Source organism: Leptonychotes weddellii, chromosome 1 (assembly GCF_054177405.1).
Source record: "Leptonychotes weddellii isolate Sample4059 chromosome 1, ASM5417740v2, whole genome shotgun sequence".
Taxonomy (NCBI): Eukaryota; Metazoa; Chordata; class Mammalia; order Carnivora; family Phocidae; genus Leptonychotes; species Leptonychotes weddellii.
The window spans coordinates 164,022,882-164,043,536 of record NC_138369.1 but is presented as its reverse complement, the minus strand read 5'-3'; the positions used below and the strand labels follow the sequence as shown (position 1 = coordinate 164,043,536).

The 20,655-nt window shown below is 33.7% G+C and overlaps 1 protein-coding gene across 1 annotated transcript in view; it reads right to left on the bottom strand.

The window, feature by feature from the left end:
* Positions 1–20,655, bottom strand: part of ROBO1 (roundabout guidance receptor 1) — a 1,116,478-nt gene that overhangs the window by 946,545 nt on the left and 149,278 nt on the right. The window contains exon 2 of the mRNA XM_081798712.1: positions 14,719–14,855. Coding sequence (XP_081654838.1) covers positions 14,719–14,806 — 88 coding nt within the window. The 5' untranslated portion in view covers positions 14,807–14,855. The remainder of the gene's footprint in view (positions 1–14,718; positions 14,856–20,655) is intronic.

Genomic DNA, 20,655 nt, shown 5'->3' with positions numbered 1-20,655 from the left:
TTTCTTTCTTTCTTTCTTTCTTTCTTTCTTTCTTTCTTTCTTTCTTTCTTTCTTTCTTTCTTCTTTCTTTTTTGTGGAAGGGTGGTTATGTTGAATCAGATCTCATAAATTTTGTTATTACATGACTTGACTTCTAATATAATGAGGTACATTCACATAAAATAATGACATATTTCTGACAGTGCCAGACATTTCTAAGTCAATGTTTAATGATTTTAATAGAGTATTTTCTATATTTTATCTGAATTAATCACATTGATTCTACTGATTCTAATTTTCCAGTTGATTCATGCATTTAGATACATTTTGTTTGTCCATGTTACTGTTTTCATGCTTTTTTCACTAAACCTTTTCTTCAGCCTTTATTGAAATTTGACAACTCTAGTAATTTTAACTAATTATTCTAATTCTTAATCATTTCTTTACCTTAAATTTCAGTTTTCTTTCTTTTCTTAGTGGTCATTCAGTTAAACCATACTATGAATTTATTATCTAATTCTTATTATTAATAGTGTCATAAAAACTCAATTAAGTCAGAGGCAATTCTACTTATCAAATAATTATTGTAGTCACCTTTACTTTTGCCTTTATTATCTACTTTAATCAATCAGACTGATTGAGATCCTCTAATACCATGTTTTGTTCCTTTCTATTAATATTTTAGTTGAGATTGATGGATCTGTGACATTTACATCACGTCAGCCCACCCTGGTCTACCACATAATAAATTTAACTGAAAATAATGCCACTCTTGAAAAATTACAGTTTATTTTCCATCTGTTGAAATAAAAGCCTATTATGATACACCACAACAGTGAATCAAATTTGAATGAATCCTTAAAAGTCATAATAGATTCAACACAAATATAAGCAGGTACACACAGATAAACACACAAGGTAAAACCGAAAACTTACTTCCTACCTGACAGCAAATGACTAAATTCTTCTTGGCCAATTCTAGTCAATATTTCAATGTCTCGTTGTATGCTTCTATAGTTTCTTTAGACCCATGATTTTCAAACATATTCTGTGATCAGTATATAATTTCTGTCTTTGTTTTTTTAACAACGAAATACAAAGAAATAAATAGTATATGCCTATAGCTTCATTGTTGCAAAGTATTTCACTAAAACAAACAAAGAGACAAAACAAAAATATGAAAGCCCTTCTATCACCAAGATGCCTCAGAAATAAATGTTAACTTGTGGGCATCCTTCTGTTTGCTTTCACAAACTGAAATTCTGGGTGACATATTTGAGAGCTTTAAAATATTTATTATGCTAAACAATCTAGTAATAATTATAATGAAATCAACCACGGTAGTCTCAAAATATGTCACAGTGTCTATTAAAAGCATTCACAATGATCATGTTTCCCTTGTTTGCCCTGAAGCATTATGTCACTAAATAGAACTGCCTAACAGTTGTGACTTAACATTCTTATATATTTAAAAGGTAAATTGTAATATATTCTGCTAAATTTGCATTCTTTCTTTCATTGAGGTTGTAGTGAAATTGTGTCACATCTGTTTTTCATAGCAAATTAGAACTTCTCTACATTGCTTAATATTTTCTGTTGATTAAATACTGTGACTTTACACATTGAATAGTCTGTTGGGACTTGTGAAGGGGGGGTGGTTCAAGGCACTGCGTAAAATCTGCTATACTGAAGAAAAGTAACTAATTATTCTCACGTCCATAAACTCCACAATAAAATTCACCTCTTTTAGGTCATGGTGTTTTCTAACTCCTCCATTAATCTGGAGCAATGCTCCATTCCAAATATTCTTAGTTTCAGTCACTGACATCATCATCAGGGTTTAAAACTGCCTGATAATCTTTCATTCATCTACATACTTCCTGTCCCCTTCGTATTTCCAAAAACTTACTAGCAATACCTATTTTCTGAGCATGAAGCTCAACATGGGGCTCAATTCCAGGATCCCGAGATCATGACATCATGACCTGAGCCAAAGTCCCATGTTTAACTGACTGAACCACCCAGGCAACCCTATTTTTCAATACCTATTTTTCAAATAATAGTAGCTACTGTTACTGAGTGCCTTCCATAAGTGAGGCATTGTACTAGATACTTTACATAGTCTTTAATGTAATGTTCACAACCACAAGTTATCATCTTCTTTAAACAAACAAACAAAGCAAACAAACCAAAAAACCTATTTGCAAGTTTCCCAAGTCCACACATTTCATACAGAATCCAAGTAATTCTCACACTAAAGCCAGTGCTTTGATTTATACCTTCCAGCCTGTTTACTATAAATAAAGCAATCTGGTAAAATGGCTGATTCCTACACACACTTAATAAAAGCTTCATTCATAAAAACAAAATATCAGAAAAAGACAGCTCATCTTTAAAGAGATAGCATGACACAAACAGAGAGAGAGAGAACTAAAGAGAAAGATTAACTCTAAATCTTATGGTTAAAACTTGAATAAACCAACTTCATTGTGATCCTTAAAAATCAATTTTCAGTCCTCCCCAGAGCGGTGGAGTTGCTTCTGGTATACCTAGAGCACATTAGACACTTGACCCACATGAACTTCTTCCACCCAAATAACACTCCTGAATTGATCCTCTTATCCCCACTATACTAACTGGTTTCTTAAACAACTGGTGTTTCTTTTCATAGAAATTGTCTCTGGTCTTTCTTTTCAATTTTAATTTTATTTGTCCTATTTTCAGCTATATTTAATATTTTTAGATGCCAAAAATTGGTTTTGTGATTAGACAATTTTTTCCATATCATGCTAAGTAAACAATAAGTTTTATTGTTAATATTGACAAAAATGATATTATTATTACCCTTTTCACATTTGATTCTGATTTCATATATCAGTGCCACAGAATATATTCTTTCCAATATCATTTCTTTACACTGAAGACTTACAAGGGGACTATTATTCTACATATTTAAAGTATCTTATGTAAATGAGGACGATGTCACATATTTAAAAGTTCTTAGGAGAAAATTGTGGTGACCTTGGGTTTGGTAATGGGTTTTTAGATACACCATCAAAAATATGATCCATCATTTTAGTGAAAGATTCTGTTCACCATACAGTGTTACATCTAATACACTAAGTAATCACACAAGTATAAAAGATGTTTCTGAATGCTAGCTTTTCATATAAATAAGTACATTGATATTTCAGTGAGAATATGTGAGAATATTTCAGTGAGAATATACAACAGTGTTGCATTTAGTATACTTTAAAAAGTTATAGGTACAGCGACACCTGGGTGGCTCAGTCGGTTAAGCGTCTGCCTTCGGCTCAAGTCATGATCCCAGGATCCTGGGATCGAGTCCCACATGGGGCTCCCTGCTCAGCAGAGAGGCTGCTTCTCCCTCTGCCTGCTGCTCTCCCTGCTTGTATTCTCAAGCTCTCTTGCTCTCTCTCTCTGGCAAATAAATAAAATTTTTTTTAAAAAGTTATAGGTACAAAAGGTATTTCTAAGAATGGTAATTTTATATGTGAATAATTAAAGTGTTATTCCAGGAATGACTGTATTCACCACCTTGTGCTTAAAACATTCTGCAAAGGCACACAAATAAAAGACGTTTCTAGGAATGGAGGCTGTATATATGAGCCCAACTTGTTATTGCAGTGGATAACTGTGTTCAACACAATGTGGCGTATTCAATACACCTGGAAAAAGCAGGTTAAATGTGTATGTGAATTACTGCAGTGTTATTTTATGGAAAGAATCTATTCACCAGTGTGTGATATATGGAATACATAATGCAGGGTCACATGTATAAAAGATGTTTCTAAGGATAATAAAGTTGTGTTGTACCGGGGGGGGAAAAAGAAACATGATCCATGAACAAAAAAGATTTGATAAGTCAGATTTTATTAAAAACTTCTGCTCTGCAAAAGACACTTTAAGAAAATGAATAGATAAGCCACAGACAAGGAGAAAATATTTTTAAAATATTTTAAAGATGAGAAAGGATTTATAGTCAACATATACAGAGAAGTCTTAAAACTAAACAAAAATGAAACAAATAACCCAATTAAAAACTAAGGGAAAAATCTGAACAGACACCTTGCCCAAGAAGAAATACAAATATCAAATAAGCATATGAAAATGTGCTCAATATCTTATGTTTCTAGGGAATTGCAAATTAAAACAACACTGAGGTATCATTACACATCTATTAGATGGCTAAAATGCAAAATACTGATAGCACCAAAAGTAGCAAGAATGGGGAGCAACAGGAACTCTCATTCTTTGCTGGTAGGAAAGCAAAGTGGTCCATAAAAAGTTTGGCAGTTTTTTAAAAGGCTAAAACTTAGTTTTACCATAAAAGTTCTTCGCTGGAAAAATCTAACGAAACTATAGTTTTGAGAGAATGATGCCAAAAATAAGATTCAATGAAATAAGTTTCACTTCACTGACAAATTGATTCAGTGAATATAATAATACATTAGTTACAGGTTGGTTAAGGAGTACTATTACCTTCTAATCAGGACTAACCAATTTTTATAATACCCAACATTTAACTGTAAATACTTAGCAACTACTCCTTTCTGTACATAATTAACTTTTAGTATGCTTTTGAAAGTAAAGTATTACAAAGTCAGTTCTTGTTATTACATTGACATTATCTAGAGTCTAGCAAACACTTATGGAAAAAGAGCACAGTATCTACTGGAGCTACTTTTGTCTACCTAGGAACTTCTGTGGAAAAAAAAAAAACTATACAAAAGCTAAATTACCAAAAAAAATGCATTATTAATTTCAGCACGGTGCATACTGGTTAGGAATTTCAGTTATCTTAATGGTAGTAAGATCCCAAGTGTGTAAGCTGAGTTTCCTGGTAAAAGATTTCTAAACCTGAGAAAGACACCTCTCCCAGGAAGAAAAAAAAAAAAAAAGCAAAACTGAGGCTTTAAATGGATATATTTTAATTGTGTTTGTATTCTTACTGTATTTCTTTACATTCACCAAGTGTGTGGCTTTAAAGTCATGATGTATTAAGAAGAGTTGGTTGCCAGTGAATATTTGCGCCTTTACCTAAAGTAGCTTTGAGGAACATGAGGAATGTGTTAGGCTCAATTTCCCTCCATATATCATATTTCATTGATTCAAAGATACATTTCCCCCCATATTCTGACTCTGAATTCTTACAGTTGATGGCACCTTACAAAAGTTATGAGCCAGACAGCAGTTTTGATGTGACTATCATTACCTGTGATGTGATTATTTGGTCATAACTGTTCATATGGCTGGCATTTTGGTTGAGTTATGTGCATTATGGGGGATACACAAGTTGAGTTTAATTATCATTTAAAATGTCTTCTACAAGTCCAACTATAATTGAGCATTGTCAGTAAATATAATTGTTATTTGAAGCTTAGAAACAAAATTTCAGAAATAGATTTGAGATTACTGGAGGGAATATTTATTGTTGGAGGAATGGTCTCAGATCTATATTTTTTGTGAAGCAAAATTAAGCTACTGAAGAAAAGAAGATAGAACATGTCTAGATAGAATATGTCTACTTTCTGAGAAATTTCAAAAAGACTGCTTTTTGCCCACCAAATTAGAAGCAAAAGAAACTGGCTGTTCCTCTAGGAGAGATGAAAAAACTTCAAAGCATTAAGAGGCTGGTCTGATTAATGCATCACACAAAACTATCCCTAAGACATTGCTCAAGGCTTAAGTGCTAGGTATATTTTTTCTTAGCCATACATAATGGCACATCTTACAATCATTGTCACCTTACAGCTGGTGACATTCAGTTTCTTTAAAGAACGTGAAATCAGCTATAAAACACTTCTCGTTCTGCAACTATTTAAAAACCACAATTTTCTCATCGTATTAGAAAATAAAAATCCAAGAAAAGAAAAAAATTTATGTGCAATTGAAAAGAATTTATTAGAGTCACAAGTGACAAGGAAAATCTACAATCCAGTAAGCAATGACACATCATGAACGAGACTGGCAGCACAGGATTCTGGGCACTCACCCTCAGCTTACAGTAAGAGTTATGCCATGCTCATGCCTCTAATTCAATTCCACGACATGCTATGGGACTCCACAGAGTAAACATTCAAATAAAAGTGAAAGACCATGTTGATAGAAAAATGAGAAATTATATATTTTTATAGAATTATTTTCATATACAAGGACTTTAGTCATTTGTATAGCTACATTGCCCTAGTATTATCTAATAAGTTAGATACTGAACTATTGATATTGATGGGAAAATAGGATAATTCTTATCTTTTATGAGGATTCAAAAATTAACCTCTTTGTCAGCCTGTATGTATCCACCAGACCTATATGAGTAATTTAGAATAAACACAAATACTCTTGTATACACACACCTATATTTAAATACATAATTAAATTTATGTATTTACATACAAGTGTTATATACGTGTATATGGATGCACACATAAATATGCATATTGTGAAACAAATTTATGTATATGTACATAATGTCATATCTCCTTTCAAAATTTGCACAGTGGATTCTCTTTTGGGGAGAAGGTCAATTTTTATATTTTGAAGGCTCTCACATGCATTCAACCTTTCATGTTGAAGTATTTATATATTCTTTGTATTTTAATAGTCCAAAATACCCATTTTACTTATCAATTATTTAAACAAAAGAAATAATTTTCAAAGCCCTTCTCCCGTGTGAAAACATGGCAGAGGCTGGGTCTGTTTATATAACAAAGGACATAGGCGTGTGGACAGAAGAGATCCGCAAGTACAGAGAAAGAATAAATGAATGCTCACTAGGAAATCTAGGGTAAAGAGTTGAATGAAGTAATGACAGCCTCTCGGGCAAACAGAATTTTTTACAAGAGGCTTTCCCCACCCTCAGGCACAATTACAACAGCTGTACCATATGGCCTCTATCAGTCATAATCTAGAGGAGTGCCTCTTTCTATTAACCAAGCAATAGAGGAGCAAAAATTACTTATACCAGTCCATATGAGGCACTCGGTTTGCTGCACGGCATTCTGATGGCTTAATTAGGTGTCTAGTGTGGCACATGAGGTTTTGCAAGCCAGGCTCATCACAAAGACATCGTCAAAGCAGAGGAGTCATGGGCTTTACCGCTAGATTACAAATACGAGTTTCTTCATTGGGCGTCTTGTCACTGACTGTTAGTTTGCTTCCATCTACTTAAACAATTAGATAAAGCCTCACCCTCGTAGACCAAGGCTAACAAAGAGCCATGGAATTGAAGACAGCTGGCAATTTTCCACTTATTAAGATCTCATCTTCAACTGAGTGATGGTCTCTAGAAAGTAAGGAATGTGTTTTATTTTTTTGAGTGTGTGTTCTCTTTCAAGACCTGACACAACTAGCCATGGAGTTTCCAATCCTATTTAAGACCCACAAACACAAAAACTTACAAACAAAACAAAACAAAAACAAGGTCACATCACAATGTCAACTGATTTAATAATCGAAGAATTTCAAAAATGTGTTTTTATCAGTAAAAGAATATGAAGGAAGATCCCGAAAAACACAATTATACTGAGAGAATAAATCATATATACCAGATATTTTAACAGCCATTTACTCCATAGTTTGGTTATATTATTCATTTTATGATTGTTAACTTTAACTTGGTTAATTGTCCAGAAAAATTCTAGTAGTTTTAATATATATGCAAGAGACAATAACAAATAATATATACATTCATTCATATATGTATATATGTGTATATATTCATAAATATATGTGTATGTATATACATTCATAGACATGTGTATATACATACACACACATATATATGATGAATGACTCTAAATAGCATTATAAATAATCATTTTGAGCTTAAGTCCAACAAAAATTATAAAGCAATTAGCAGTTCGAAGACCTAATACAAGTATACTATTATGCTCATATATTTTTTACTTGATCTTTTAAAAGTTATATATTGTAAATCATCTAACAATAAATACGCATTAAATCAAATCATAGTGTAGCACTCTATGTCCACCAATTTCATTATGATGCCACCATTTGCCCATCCTCCAACAATGAATCTTAGGATCATCCTTTACTCATCTTCTTCGTTTCTTTTACTTCCCATGATCCCTCAGCTTTTCTGACTCCATATCCATATGTTTTGCAAGTTTCTTTTCCTTCTCTGTTGCCTGATCTATACTGAGGATTCTGATATTTTTTTCTGTAATCTCTTCCTCTCATTACCTTATTCATTTATCAATAAACATTCCGTGAATAATTTCTTTTTTTTTTTAAAGATTTTATTTATTTATTTGAGAGAGAGAGAATGAGAGAGAGCACATGAGAGGGAGGAGGGTCAGAGGGAGAAGCAGGTTCCTTGCCGAGCAGGGAGCCCAATGCGGGACTCGATCCAGGGACTCCAGGATCATGACCTGAGCCGAAGGCAGTCGCTTAACCAACTGAGCCACCCAGGTGCCCCAGCAGTGAATAATTTCTATGTACTACTTACTCTTTTAGGTATTGATAATACTTTTGAAAAAACTTCCAGGAGTGTTTTCCTGTATTCTATCATTATGATCATTTATTCTAACTAGAAAATTAGATAATAATTGATTTTCATTATGTTTGTCAACTCCAGAAAGACAATTTCTTTTTACATTTACAGCTTCTTAGCATCGTATAAAAGGCTCCTCAAGATTTGAACTTCAAATCTCTCTGGACTCATCTCCAAACATCCCGTAATAATGCAATAAAATAATGCAATAAAATGCATCCCGTAATAAAATAATGGGATTTTCTTTCCCACTCACCCCTCTCCAACCAGTTAGAACTTATAAAACTAAAGTGCATAGCTCACAGTAGGTGCTTAATAAGTGCTTACTTTCCAACAGATTCTTATTTTGTTTGCCTGCTCTGTGAAATGTTCTGTGAGGTCCTCAAGTTGTCGCTCTAGGTTCTAAAGGGCATTTGGCAAAGACCTTATCACAGGATCTCATCCTTGATTATGCGTCTATTTTCCCCCAGTGGCTTCTGTAGTTAGTTACTGTCCTGCTACAACCATATACTGCAGATTAGGCTGGTAACACACAGTATAGATCATAATAATGTTATTGTCAAAGTTATTAAGAACAACTTCCATATATAGAATCCATTCAGGATCCCGAATTCTTTGAATATTTTATCTTTAGTTCAGACCCAACACAAACTAATTCTAACTTTCTTTCTGAAGTGTAAACTGACATAAGGAGAGACTAACTTACTGACCAAGGTAACAGAACTAATATATAGTGGAGATATTATTCAAACACAGACCTATCTGAACCAAAAGTCTTCTTTTCTCCGCTATGACATTTTGATGTTTTTAATGTTTCCTGAGTAGTCTTCCCTCTCCCTTACTGACATCCCCCCTCCTCCCCTTTCTTTCTTGGTATGGCTAGGTTCTTTATTATTTTGGTTAAAATTAAATTATGAAAAGTAACATTCAGAGAATATGTGGTTTCTCTTATATTCTGGCTTTCTAGCTTCCTATAAAACTTAGAGAAATCTGTGATACAAAGTTTTATTGTATTTCATTTGTAGTAAATATTTTTTGTAGCCATCACATTGAGGTATAAGTCATAAATTCATACTTTGTCTTTTCATGGTTCTTAACCGAACTGACTTGCCCACTAGCCACAGTGGCATAGTGTGGGCCAACAATACAGTTAGGGGCCCATGAAAATATTTTTATTTTAAAATCAGAAAAAGTGGAAGATTATACTCATGTTAATGTCAACACAAACATTAAAACATGTTTAATATTCTTTATGGTGGAATAAACCCATGAAGGTAGAAGTAGCTAGGGCTCCCATTAGTTATAATGAAAAACACTGGGCTCTTAATCTCTTTTTACAGAAAATTTGCATAATTGATATATTATTCTAATTTGGTCATAAATTCCCAGACACCTAATGTCTGAATAAACATTTCATTAAGGCGTGGTCAAAATTTAGGAGAAATTGTACTAATTAGGCAAAACTAAATATTTTATAAAGCAATTTTAAAATATATACGTTAATTTTCACTGACATATTAGTTTAGTGCCTTTCCTCCAGTGCGAACAACGATATTTCTGAATCTCTAAGTATTACTATGAGATCAAAATAGCAAAAAAATAGGTAAAAACAAAGCAAAATAAACCAGCAATAGCCTCAAATCTGCTCCCCCAAATCCTTGAAATATCTTAAAGAATTATCTTCAAATACTTTTATCCCCCTCTCATGTGACTCCTTCCTCAGAGAGTAAACATTTCTTAATGTACTCAACTATTTATCAACTTAAATTTTGTCCAAAGCAGTGTTTCTCAAATTTTCTGTGTATTAGAGTAATTTGGGGTGCTTATAAAACTTCAGGTTTTGGGGCTTCAAATCCAGGCTCTCTCTGTTTTAGCGATTCTGCCATGGGCCCTAGAAAACTATTTTTAATGAACATCTAAAGCGTTTCTGAAAAATATAATCTATGGGAAATACATTAAGAGGCAATTCTAGAGTCATACAGATTTGTCAACTAGCACATAAAATCATAATCACTTTTGTTTATTTACTTATTTATATTTATTTTTTTACTTTTGTTTATAGTAACACCTCTATCAGTGCATAATTGAAAGAGCTAAGTAACCTGTTAAAGTACTTTTAAGTTTAAATGTTATATTCTAATAGAAGAGACAATTAACTTTTTAAGTTTGTAAAATTAATTAATTTCTGAATAGTCAATGCAGTTAAAAAAAATCAAACTGCCCATGAATAAGTGATCTCTATAACTGCAAATATTACGCCTTTTTCTTATCACTGCCTGTGACTACTGTGCTACAGACACTAATCACAACCATTGGAAAAATAATTCCTGTAGATAAAAACCTTTGTAGGATGTATATATGCAACATTATTAGTTAAATAACGTACTCCAAAAGAAATGTTTGAAGATTCAATCACATTTCAGTTTCAGAAATAGACTTTCTATTTTATCGTTTTTACATTACAAAGGAGATTTTTAAAATCTGAAACAATCCCTCAATCTATTCAACAAGCTGTTAGGCATGTGAAAAAAAGAAAACACACAAAAATAGGTATATTTGGGAATTGTATGTATATGTGTCCTATCGTTTCTAGATTTTTACATGAAGAATTCTTTGTTTAAAATTCAAAATTTATCTATAGATGATTCAAACCCAGATAACACTTAGCTCATTGCAATTACTGTCCTCTGGGTAAAACAGCAAGGTACTGAAGTGTTGGTGAATGGATAGGTGGGGAGGGTAAGCAGTAAATCATTTCAGACAATTTCACACTCAAGCCTTGTTGACATGAGGCAGGGCAAAGGAAATCACCCTGTCAGCACCTGCATCTCTAATGAAGGAAAACGCTGCTGCATATGTAGAGAAGAGAGAGGGAAAAATAAATCACCTTTAACTTTAAAGTAGGCTGTTGGATTTATTCAAATACAAATGCAACCTTGTGGGCTTCCCCCACCCCCATGTATTTCCATTTAAAATTTTACAATATACACCTAGAATTCAGCATTGTTGTGTTTTTTTTTTTTTTTTTTACCATAGATGCTCTTCAAATTTTCAAATCAACCCACTGTATATGAAATGTATACTTTTAAAACATATCATTTAACATTTGTCTTTCATTGTCTTCCTGACATCTGTTGCAATCAGAGGTGGATGTTTAAAATGTAAAGATGGGTATCTGTCAGAGTCCTTTGCAGGAGAGATTAAATAAGGATGTGGCATAGCCCAGATACAGAGTGCCTCGGGAGATAACCACAGTTGGCTTAAGAGTGCTTTGTATGTAAATAAAAGATGAGGTAAAGTGACAAGACAAACATCTAGCAGTGGTTTTCATTCAGAGGCAGGTTTTCAACAGGCTCTATATGGAACGAAGGCAACGACTCTGAATTGTTACAGCGGCCTAACCATTCCCAGAATCCACCTTTTAATTATTCCTTTCTCTTAAAACTGATTTATAGTTTTAAACAAAAGCATTTTTTGATTTAAAATGTGTAATTTCTAGGCCACCTGCCCTGACACACCAACCACTTCCCATACAATATTGTAAATATACGAAAATGTAAATATGATAAAAGATAAGCTGTTTTAACAATGCATTATATAGGGAGACAGAAGAGAAAATAAAAAAAAAATGCAAGCTGGGTTATCCATCAAGCCAAGCGTTATATTCAAATATTTTAATATTTAATGACACCAAGTAACCAAGTCACAGCTTTATTGAAAACCGCTTGATTATTGTGTTAATAAAATAATCTGCATTGTGATGGTTATTTGCATTGTTTTTTTTAATTTTGTGCCCTGAGGCATCTTTTGCCTGTCTACACTTCTGCTAAGATAAGTCATTAAGTTCTAGAGACCATATACTTCTTAGTTTTTCAGAAACTTGTGACTTTTTTTTCATTTATCTGCCTTTTGCAGTAAATTTCTGATGGAGAATATTCTTCTCTCAAGGTGAAGAGTGGAAGTAAATCAGGTGAATGAGAAACGGTTTTTTAAAAAGATGTTGATATTGATCTTCCCATCATTGCTCCCTCTAAACTCCACTAAACTCACTCCAGGTCCGGATCTCTACTGAACTTGAGAAAGCTAGAACCACAACAACGAAAGACATCAGGGCCTCAGTTCATTCTAGGATTAACATGAAGGAGAGAATCTGAGGCGGATGACTCCTCTCAGTAGTTTTGTCATCTCCTTAGCCTGAAACCAATGCTCCTGGGGGGCAGCGGGTAGGAAAATGACTTCCGGTCCGCAGGTGTTCCTTTTGAAAAGCTAACAGTATATTTCTTTTGGCAGGTAAATTACTTTGAAATAATTCTTGAACTCTGTTGTCCTGAACAAGACAGACATTTAACTTTATGCACCTCTTTTCAGTCAGTACTCATATTTCTTTTTAAGATGTTGCCTCATAGTGGGGCCCTGAGTTACTAATCTGTAGGACATCTTGTAAACTAAATGAAAACTGATTGATGACCTCTGAAGCCAATCTACATGTTGTATGAAGCAATAAATTCATTTATTTTAAGCTCTCTTTAGTTATAAAAATGTTTGCATATAGGATAGTAATTGCAGAGTTTTGACAAATTTAGACCTAAATGTTCAAATTGATTGGTCTTCTTTGAAATGATACAGTATCTTCTTGAATGAAAAAGTAACTTTATATTTCATACATAAACCTTACTCCTTCCCACCATACACAATAATGCATGCATTCCTTCTTCCAGATATCTAGGTAAAGATGATGCAAACGACACGTGATCATTTTGAGATTTGATTACCTGCTTGATAACTAGATCATGGATTAAATTTGTTGACCTATAATAGTCACTGGCTGGCCAGACAGTTTAAGGATAACTATATCTAAGCTATAATCTATATCTGTATGTATCTACAGTCATGGTTTTCAAAACATTTTCATACAAATACCCTCTTTACCCTGCCTGACAATTTGAAAAATGATGAATTATTTTGTACTTAATTTGCATTTTTCACGTACTTTAAAAATGCACATTTTTCATATTGCCAATCTTTGATATTTGGTTCATTCACTAATTTTAAGCAATACTCAACAGAATTGTGGAAAGAGAAGGGAATTTAGAAACAGGTTAAAAATAAAAACTTTTAGTAATTTCAGTAGTGTATTAAGTACAAAGTAGCTAAATGTACTTTGCTACAACAGACTAAATTTTCTGTATACTTTCACCCTATGGAAATGTTTTTAACAGATATAATTCCATTTGTTTATTCACAACTCCCTTATCTGCCAGGTACCCGTTTTAACCTAGCAAGGGAGAAAAAGTCAAGCCCCTAGATTATTTGAAAATTCTGATTTGTGTGTGGATACAAATGATAAATTACACATTGGTGCCAAATATTAAAATAAATAAAACAGTAAAATAAATAAAACCCAAACTTCAAGGTTTAATTTAATGCAACACCATCTGCCATTCTTTTATGAATAACTTGCCTAAATTATGATGATAAATTAAACCTATCCAAATTAACTACAATTCATTCCCATAGCTTTATCTAAGAGGAAAGTTGACATTATATTTTCATTAGTGTATCAATATATTTTTCAATTTTCCTGTACCATAGCATTGGGTTTAGTTAATTTCCTATAAAAGAGTTTGAGTAAAGCTTTTTACAGCAATGTTATTCTAGCGCCATTAATAAAATTACGACTTCAAGGACACCAGTTCTAACTTCACTGGAAACAACAGTAACTATGGCAGCATGTTGCATTTTTACTCTGACACTGTTCAGCCTGTTAATTAACATGTCACTCCTCTAAAGGAGTTTCAGGTTTAAATACTCCACTTTTTTTGATGGCCCTTTTCTATGGTACTAACATGCATTTGTAACTGCTTTTTCTTTTTGTGTTACACATTTCTTCTCAACTATAATTATTCTTCTTCCACCACTCTAATTCACCAAGTTAATCTAGTAACTCTTCACATGTTTCAGTAACAGTGAATATTTTTGTCAATTTTCTCACTTTCTCTAGGGAATTAATAAAGTGCTCTGTATTCAAGAATATTTGATCCCTGAAACATATCAGCACACATACTTAAGAAACCATTCACACAGACTTACACATTTGAAAGCAAATGAACAAGTTTGATTTATAAGACACACAATGAAAAATGAATTTAAAGCAAAGAAAGTATACTGGTCATGATTTGATAAAACAGATGCTTGGCACTTACCTGCAATAACCTGGGCCTGGAACAGGTGATCTTTGGACAAGCTGAGGAGTGATATTATGACCAAAAAAGGAACATGTTTCCATTTCATCTTTGTCCCTTCCTTGCATTACACCCAGCCAGTGACAGATAGGTTTTATCTGGAAGAAAAAAACAAATAGCAAATTATTTTTTAATGGTTAGCTATGTTGAGAAAAAGGTAGTACTAAAAATATTTTGTGAAAAATTATAGTTTAAATGCATTTGAAATATCATTTTTCAAAATGATAAAATATGTAAGTAGTTAAATACAACTTACACTGAATATATTTTAGGATATACATTTTGAACAAATACAGTATTTATTAATTTTGAAAATGCATTTTCAATCAGATATAATTAGCAAATAATTCATTGGTTTTCTCTAGCATTTAGGCAATACCAGATACATGTTTTTGTCTTCTCACCAATTTAGTTGGAACACTCTCATCAGGTCCAGAAAACTCTGGGGTCCAGAAAACTTTCTCATTCACTAAGCAAATATTTACAAACAGCTTATAATCAGCAAGTCACGATGCTACTTTGAAGATACAGCAGAAGACAAAACTAAATAGTTTCTCTTTATTCAGGTATACAAACAATTTGAGGCCACTTTAATGACATCAATTTATAAACACATTAAAAAAAAACTTTTGTAGATGTTCTATTCTGAACAAAGCACTCTGTTATCAGTCATGATGGACCCAAGAAATATAAAAGTGCCTTGTAGATGATGACTTTAACAGATGGCAGAATAAAACTACAGGAATTCAGGAGGAAGACAGATCAGTTTTGCTTGGGAGAACTGACCAAACTTACACTAAAGACATGGCATTTGTGATATGAGATAGTATTTGATAAACAGAAAATACTTTTCAAAATGAGAGAACAAAATAACCAAATATTCAAAGGAAATATATATATATATGCGTGTGTGTGTGTGTGTGTGTATGTGGTGTATTCCAATAATACATTGATATATTTAAGGAACTGTAAGAGAGTTATTTGGCTGATGGTAGAGTTTGCCAGAATACAGTATGATAGAAAACTGGAAAGATAAAGACAGGCAATGAGGAATCACTGTCGAGTTTAGTGATAGATAATAATATGACTCAAATTATTGAGAAGATAACTCTGGTAGGAATGTGAAGGAATAAAGTAATTATGAAGAAAGTTAGCCTGGAGGCCATAACCACAGTACAGAAACTTATAATAAATGTTCACAAAGGACCCTGGGAAAGGAAATGAAACCAATGGCTGGTGTTGGGGTCGGGGGCAGGTGACATTACACAAGAACACTTTGCAGGACTTAACATTACATTTAGGAGCTAGGACATAGAAAGACATGTACTCACTTAGTCAAAACTACATAAATAAATCTAGCACAAAGAAAATGTAATGTGTCCCTAAAGAAAAAGAAAGTTCTAGCACACATCTTGTGACACTCAGAATGACAACTTGAAAAAAGGGTGACCTACTTGAGTCTGTAGGTTTACCCCCACAAAGCCACCATCAATTTGTCTAGGTGAGCTGAGCTGTCCTTAATTTCTTATCACTGTACAGTTAATTGCCAAGTTTTCCTTTAGCAGAGCCTCCTAATCCTCCTGCCAGACACTACAATCACTGAACTTACTTAAGATATTTGAGGATTATTTCTTCTCTTTAAGAATTCTGCAAGCCCCTCCTGTCTGGGCTAGAACCTTGCCTGCAAAGAAATATTCTTGGCTATTGTAGGCTCATGTTTGTTACCCATTTTCCTTGACTGGAGCTAATGCCTTTGTAACTCTCCTTACCCTGGTACCCTACTCATAAATGACATCACATACCCCCATTATGTTCCATGTATTATCTGTTTTAAGTGTCAAACGAGAGTAGAAAGTAGCTTAGATTTCAGATAATCACAAACGTAGATGAACAGTTCCACTCTTCAATCCAAACTCTGCGATTGTTAGTTTGTCCAGAGGCTTCTTCTCAGTTATCCCTTGGTGTTTTGGCTTATAGTCACATTTCTCAGTGGTGTAGAGATGATCAGTTCTTCCAGAGAAAATGTATAAATAAACTGCATCCTAGTAATTTCTGCTTGACTGGGTTTTGATGTAACAGATACCCTGTCATCTTGGATTCTGCTTGCCTAGGGATATTCCCATCTTCCTCCTTTCTCTAACATTTGATTATTATGTGCACTAGACATCAGAGTCCCTGTTTTGAGATAAACTCTAGATCCATATTCCTTATAGTTTTATAGAAAACTATAGTAAACTATTCCCTATAGTAGTTTGGCCTCAGCTTTTGATGTAAATAAAAGCATGTTTGAACCTAGAGGTTGTTTATGATTTGCTTATTATTTGACAATTTAGAATCATTATATTAGTTAAATGATACTTTAAAGTATATTTATTGAAACTGAGATGTTCATATCTGTGGTTGCTTATATTCTAACCATTTCATTAATAATTACATATACCTTATTTGCTGCCACTAGCCATCGAAAATAAAAGCCCACATAAAACATGTGCATTCTTCTTTTAAAATCAATGCAACAGGGGCACCTAAGGGGCTCAGTCAGTTAAGCCTCCAACTTGTGATTTCAGCTCAGGTCATGATCTCATGGGTTGTGAGACTGAGCCCAGTGTCCGGCACAGTGCTCAATGGGGAGTCTGCTTGAGATTCTCTCCTTCTGCCCCTTCCCCCACTGATGTGCTCACTCTCTCTCTCTCTCAAATAAATAAATCTTTAAAAAATAGCCTTTAAAAATAAAATAAAATCAGGGCTGGGTGGCTCAGATGGTTAAGCGTCTGCCTTCGGCTCAGGTCATGATCCCAGGGTCCTGGGATCGAGTCCCGCATCGGGCTCTCTGCTCCTTAGGAGCCTGCTTCTCCCTCTGCCTCTCTCTCTCTCTGTCTCTCATGAATAAATAAATTAAAAAATCTTAAAAAAAAAAAAAATAAATAAAATAAAATCAATGCAATAAACATAACAAAATAACCCTGGAGGTATAAATATTTATTATAATTGGTTGAACTTCTGCCAGTTATGTTAATAGGATTGTGCTTTCTCTCTCTCTTTCAAATAAATAAATAAATCTTAAAATATATATATATATTTATAATTTTGTTGGGAATGATAAATCTATGGAAGTAACACAGTGTACTATTCTAGAAGCATAGATGGTAATACTAAATTCTTGGGTATGGATCTCAACTCTACCACTCATGTTGTTTGACTTTAGGCAAAAAAATTTAAGCTTTCTTAATCTCATCTTTCTCAAATATAAAATGTGAATAATAATAATAGTTACATCATCAGGTGAGATAATACGCATGGAGTGTCTAGAATAGTGTGTTTCATCACCTGATATCTATTAATATTAATAACACCATGACTCCAAACTTCAAATAGCATCCAATGAGGTTCCTCCAGGATGAAGATGGAACCAATCTTTGATTTGTATTTACATGTTGCTTCACATTTGAATAGTGTCTGTTTTAGGTTTAACTTATAAGACAGTAGGGGTTTTGATTTAGTTTAATGAACTTTATTAAGTTAAATTTATATATGATAAAATGAACCCATTTACAGCATAGGTTTAAATTTAACAAACATATAGAGCTATGTAATGTCCACCCCCATGATGATATTGATTCTTTCACAGGTGCCTTGGTGTTAAAAGGTAAAATGTTATATGCATATGCTGTGCATGAATATGTGTTGCTGGTGTACATTTTCAAATAAAAATAAATGCATTGCCTGCCTGCTCTTAGGAGGAGGATTGCCTTAAAGATAGTTTTAATTTGTTCTACTAATTACTATGAAATTTCTTGGAAAGCAGAAAAGTCCTATAAGAAATTAATTTAAGTAAATGCATGGTTCAACAAAGTAAAACATACTTCTTTAGGCATACATTTTGGATTACTTAAGAGAACACAAACATTCCCTAAGCATATCAGTGTATCACAATGAGTATATTTCAGTCTCTTCTGAAACTCCTCAGCATAGGTAGCTCGCTCTCTCTTTCTCTCTCTCTCTCTCATATTTAGGACAGAAACTATATTTACCAAAGCTTTTCTTGTTACTAACCAAAATTTGTTCTTCTTTAAGTTACACTACTCTCTTCGTTTTCCTTTTCAGTTGAAAACAAAAAGTGCTCTGGGAAATCAAAATAGTTTTTGGAGTCTCATCTTCTCAACCTTTTCATCGTATTCAGCTTCTGCTTAACTGATTGTCACCCAATGAGTCAAAAGTTAGAACAGCTGGAAATGTTCCCCAAAACAACAACACCAGGAACTGTTGATTTTCTTTGTCCTACTCTTAGATAAAAGAAACAACAGTGGTCTGTGGGTAATAAGTGAGCCCCAAACCTGGCTGTCCTTGTGAGATCAAAGACCAGGAAAGGCCAGACTCCTTTTGAATTCTGCATATAATAGAAGAATCAGTCAGCAAACTACACACAGTAAGGAAATACTCTCCCTCTTTACAAATGAGATAAACTGAAGTTTGGTCTACTCAAATGACACTATCCCCCTAGAACACCTAAAGGAAAATCAATCATGAAAATTAAAGGTCTCTACTCAAAAGAGTCTTCGGAAAATTTTGGAACTTTAAAAAAGAATTAAGAATGCAAAATTAGGTTTGGTGAGAGAGCTATAAATAAATAGTTGGGACGCCTGGGTGGCTCAGTCGGTTAAGTGGCTGCCTTCGGCTCAGGTCATGATCTCAGGGTCCTGGGATTGAGTCCTGCATTGGGCTCCTTGCTCAGTGGGGAGCCTGCTTCTCCCTCTGCCTGCAGCTCCCCCTGCTTGTACTCTAGCTCACTTTCTCTCGCCCATACTCTCTCTCTCTAGCAAATAAATAAATAAAATCTTAAAAAAAATAGTTAATAAACATTTTTGCACAGTTAATATATGGAGAGCTCTGTGCCAGGCAGTGGAGATTCATAGAGATATGAAACAAATCTATACTCTTAATGTTAGAGCAGTAGATAATTTATTTTATATTAGTGACAAAGACACAAAGGATGAAGTTGGCCATGGAAGAAGCTGAAGGTGGGGAGGGGACTGGGGTGGCCTAGGCTTTACAGGGTGTGTTGAAATCACACAACTGCAGAAACCAGGAAAGAGAGTGAGGGGAGACAACCATTGTGCAGATAAGTGTTGCTACAACAGAAGATATGAAATAAAAAATAAAAATAAGACATAATCTATATGCAGCACTTCACAGTTTATTTATTAGCCCATCAGATTTAATTATATCAGGAAAATAATACATAAATCATTATCTTCCATATGACATTATGAGTTCAGAACCTTCACGAGACTTGTCTGCATGAATATATGTAGTTAGCACATATAAGTGAATTGAAATCAACTCTACTATTTTTCTTTCCACGAAATCAAAACATCAAAGAATTGCAAAGTCCTGAATACAAGGCTAATTCAAGGTTTTTTTCTTATCAACAGTGTGATTCAAGGTTTTTTTCCTAACAACAACTTTTTTCTTATCAACTTATATGGGAAGATAAAACTAGGTTAACAACTATATAACTTGGGAATGAAAGTGAATCAAGACAAAAGAACCATGTAGAGGATTATTAGTATATTCTCATATGTGTGGTGAACAGGATCCTCTATAAAGTCTACTTAGGGGGATAAAAAGAAGGTATAAATATTAAGACACTGCAAAGGAAAGGCAATAGAATTTGGCGAAGCATATGACACTAGAAGCCAAAAAAGAAAAAGAAAAAAAAAGAAAAAGAACAAAGAAAAAAGAAATGTGTGCTATTTTCAAAATATCCATCTAGTAAATGGAAAGCTTAATAAGAAATGTGTGTGGGGCACCTGGGTGGCTCAGTCATTGGGCGTCTGCCTTCGGCTCAGGTCATGATACTGGGGTCCTGGGATCGAGCCCCGCATCGGGCTCCTTGCT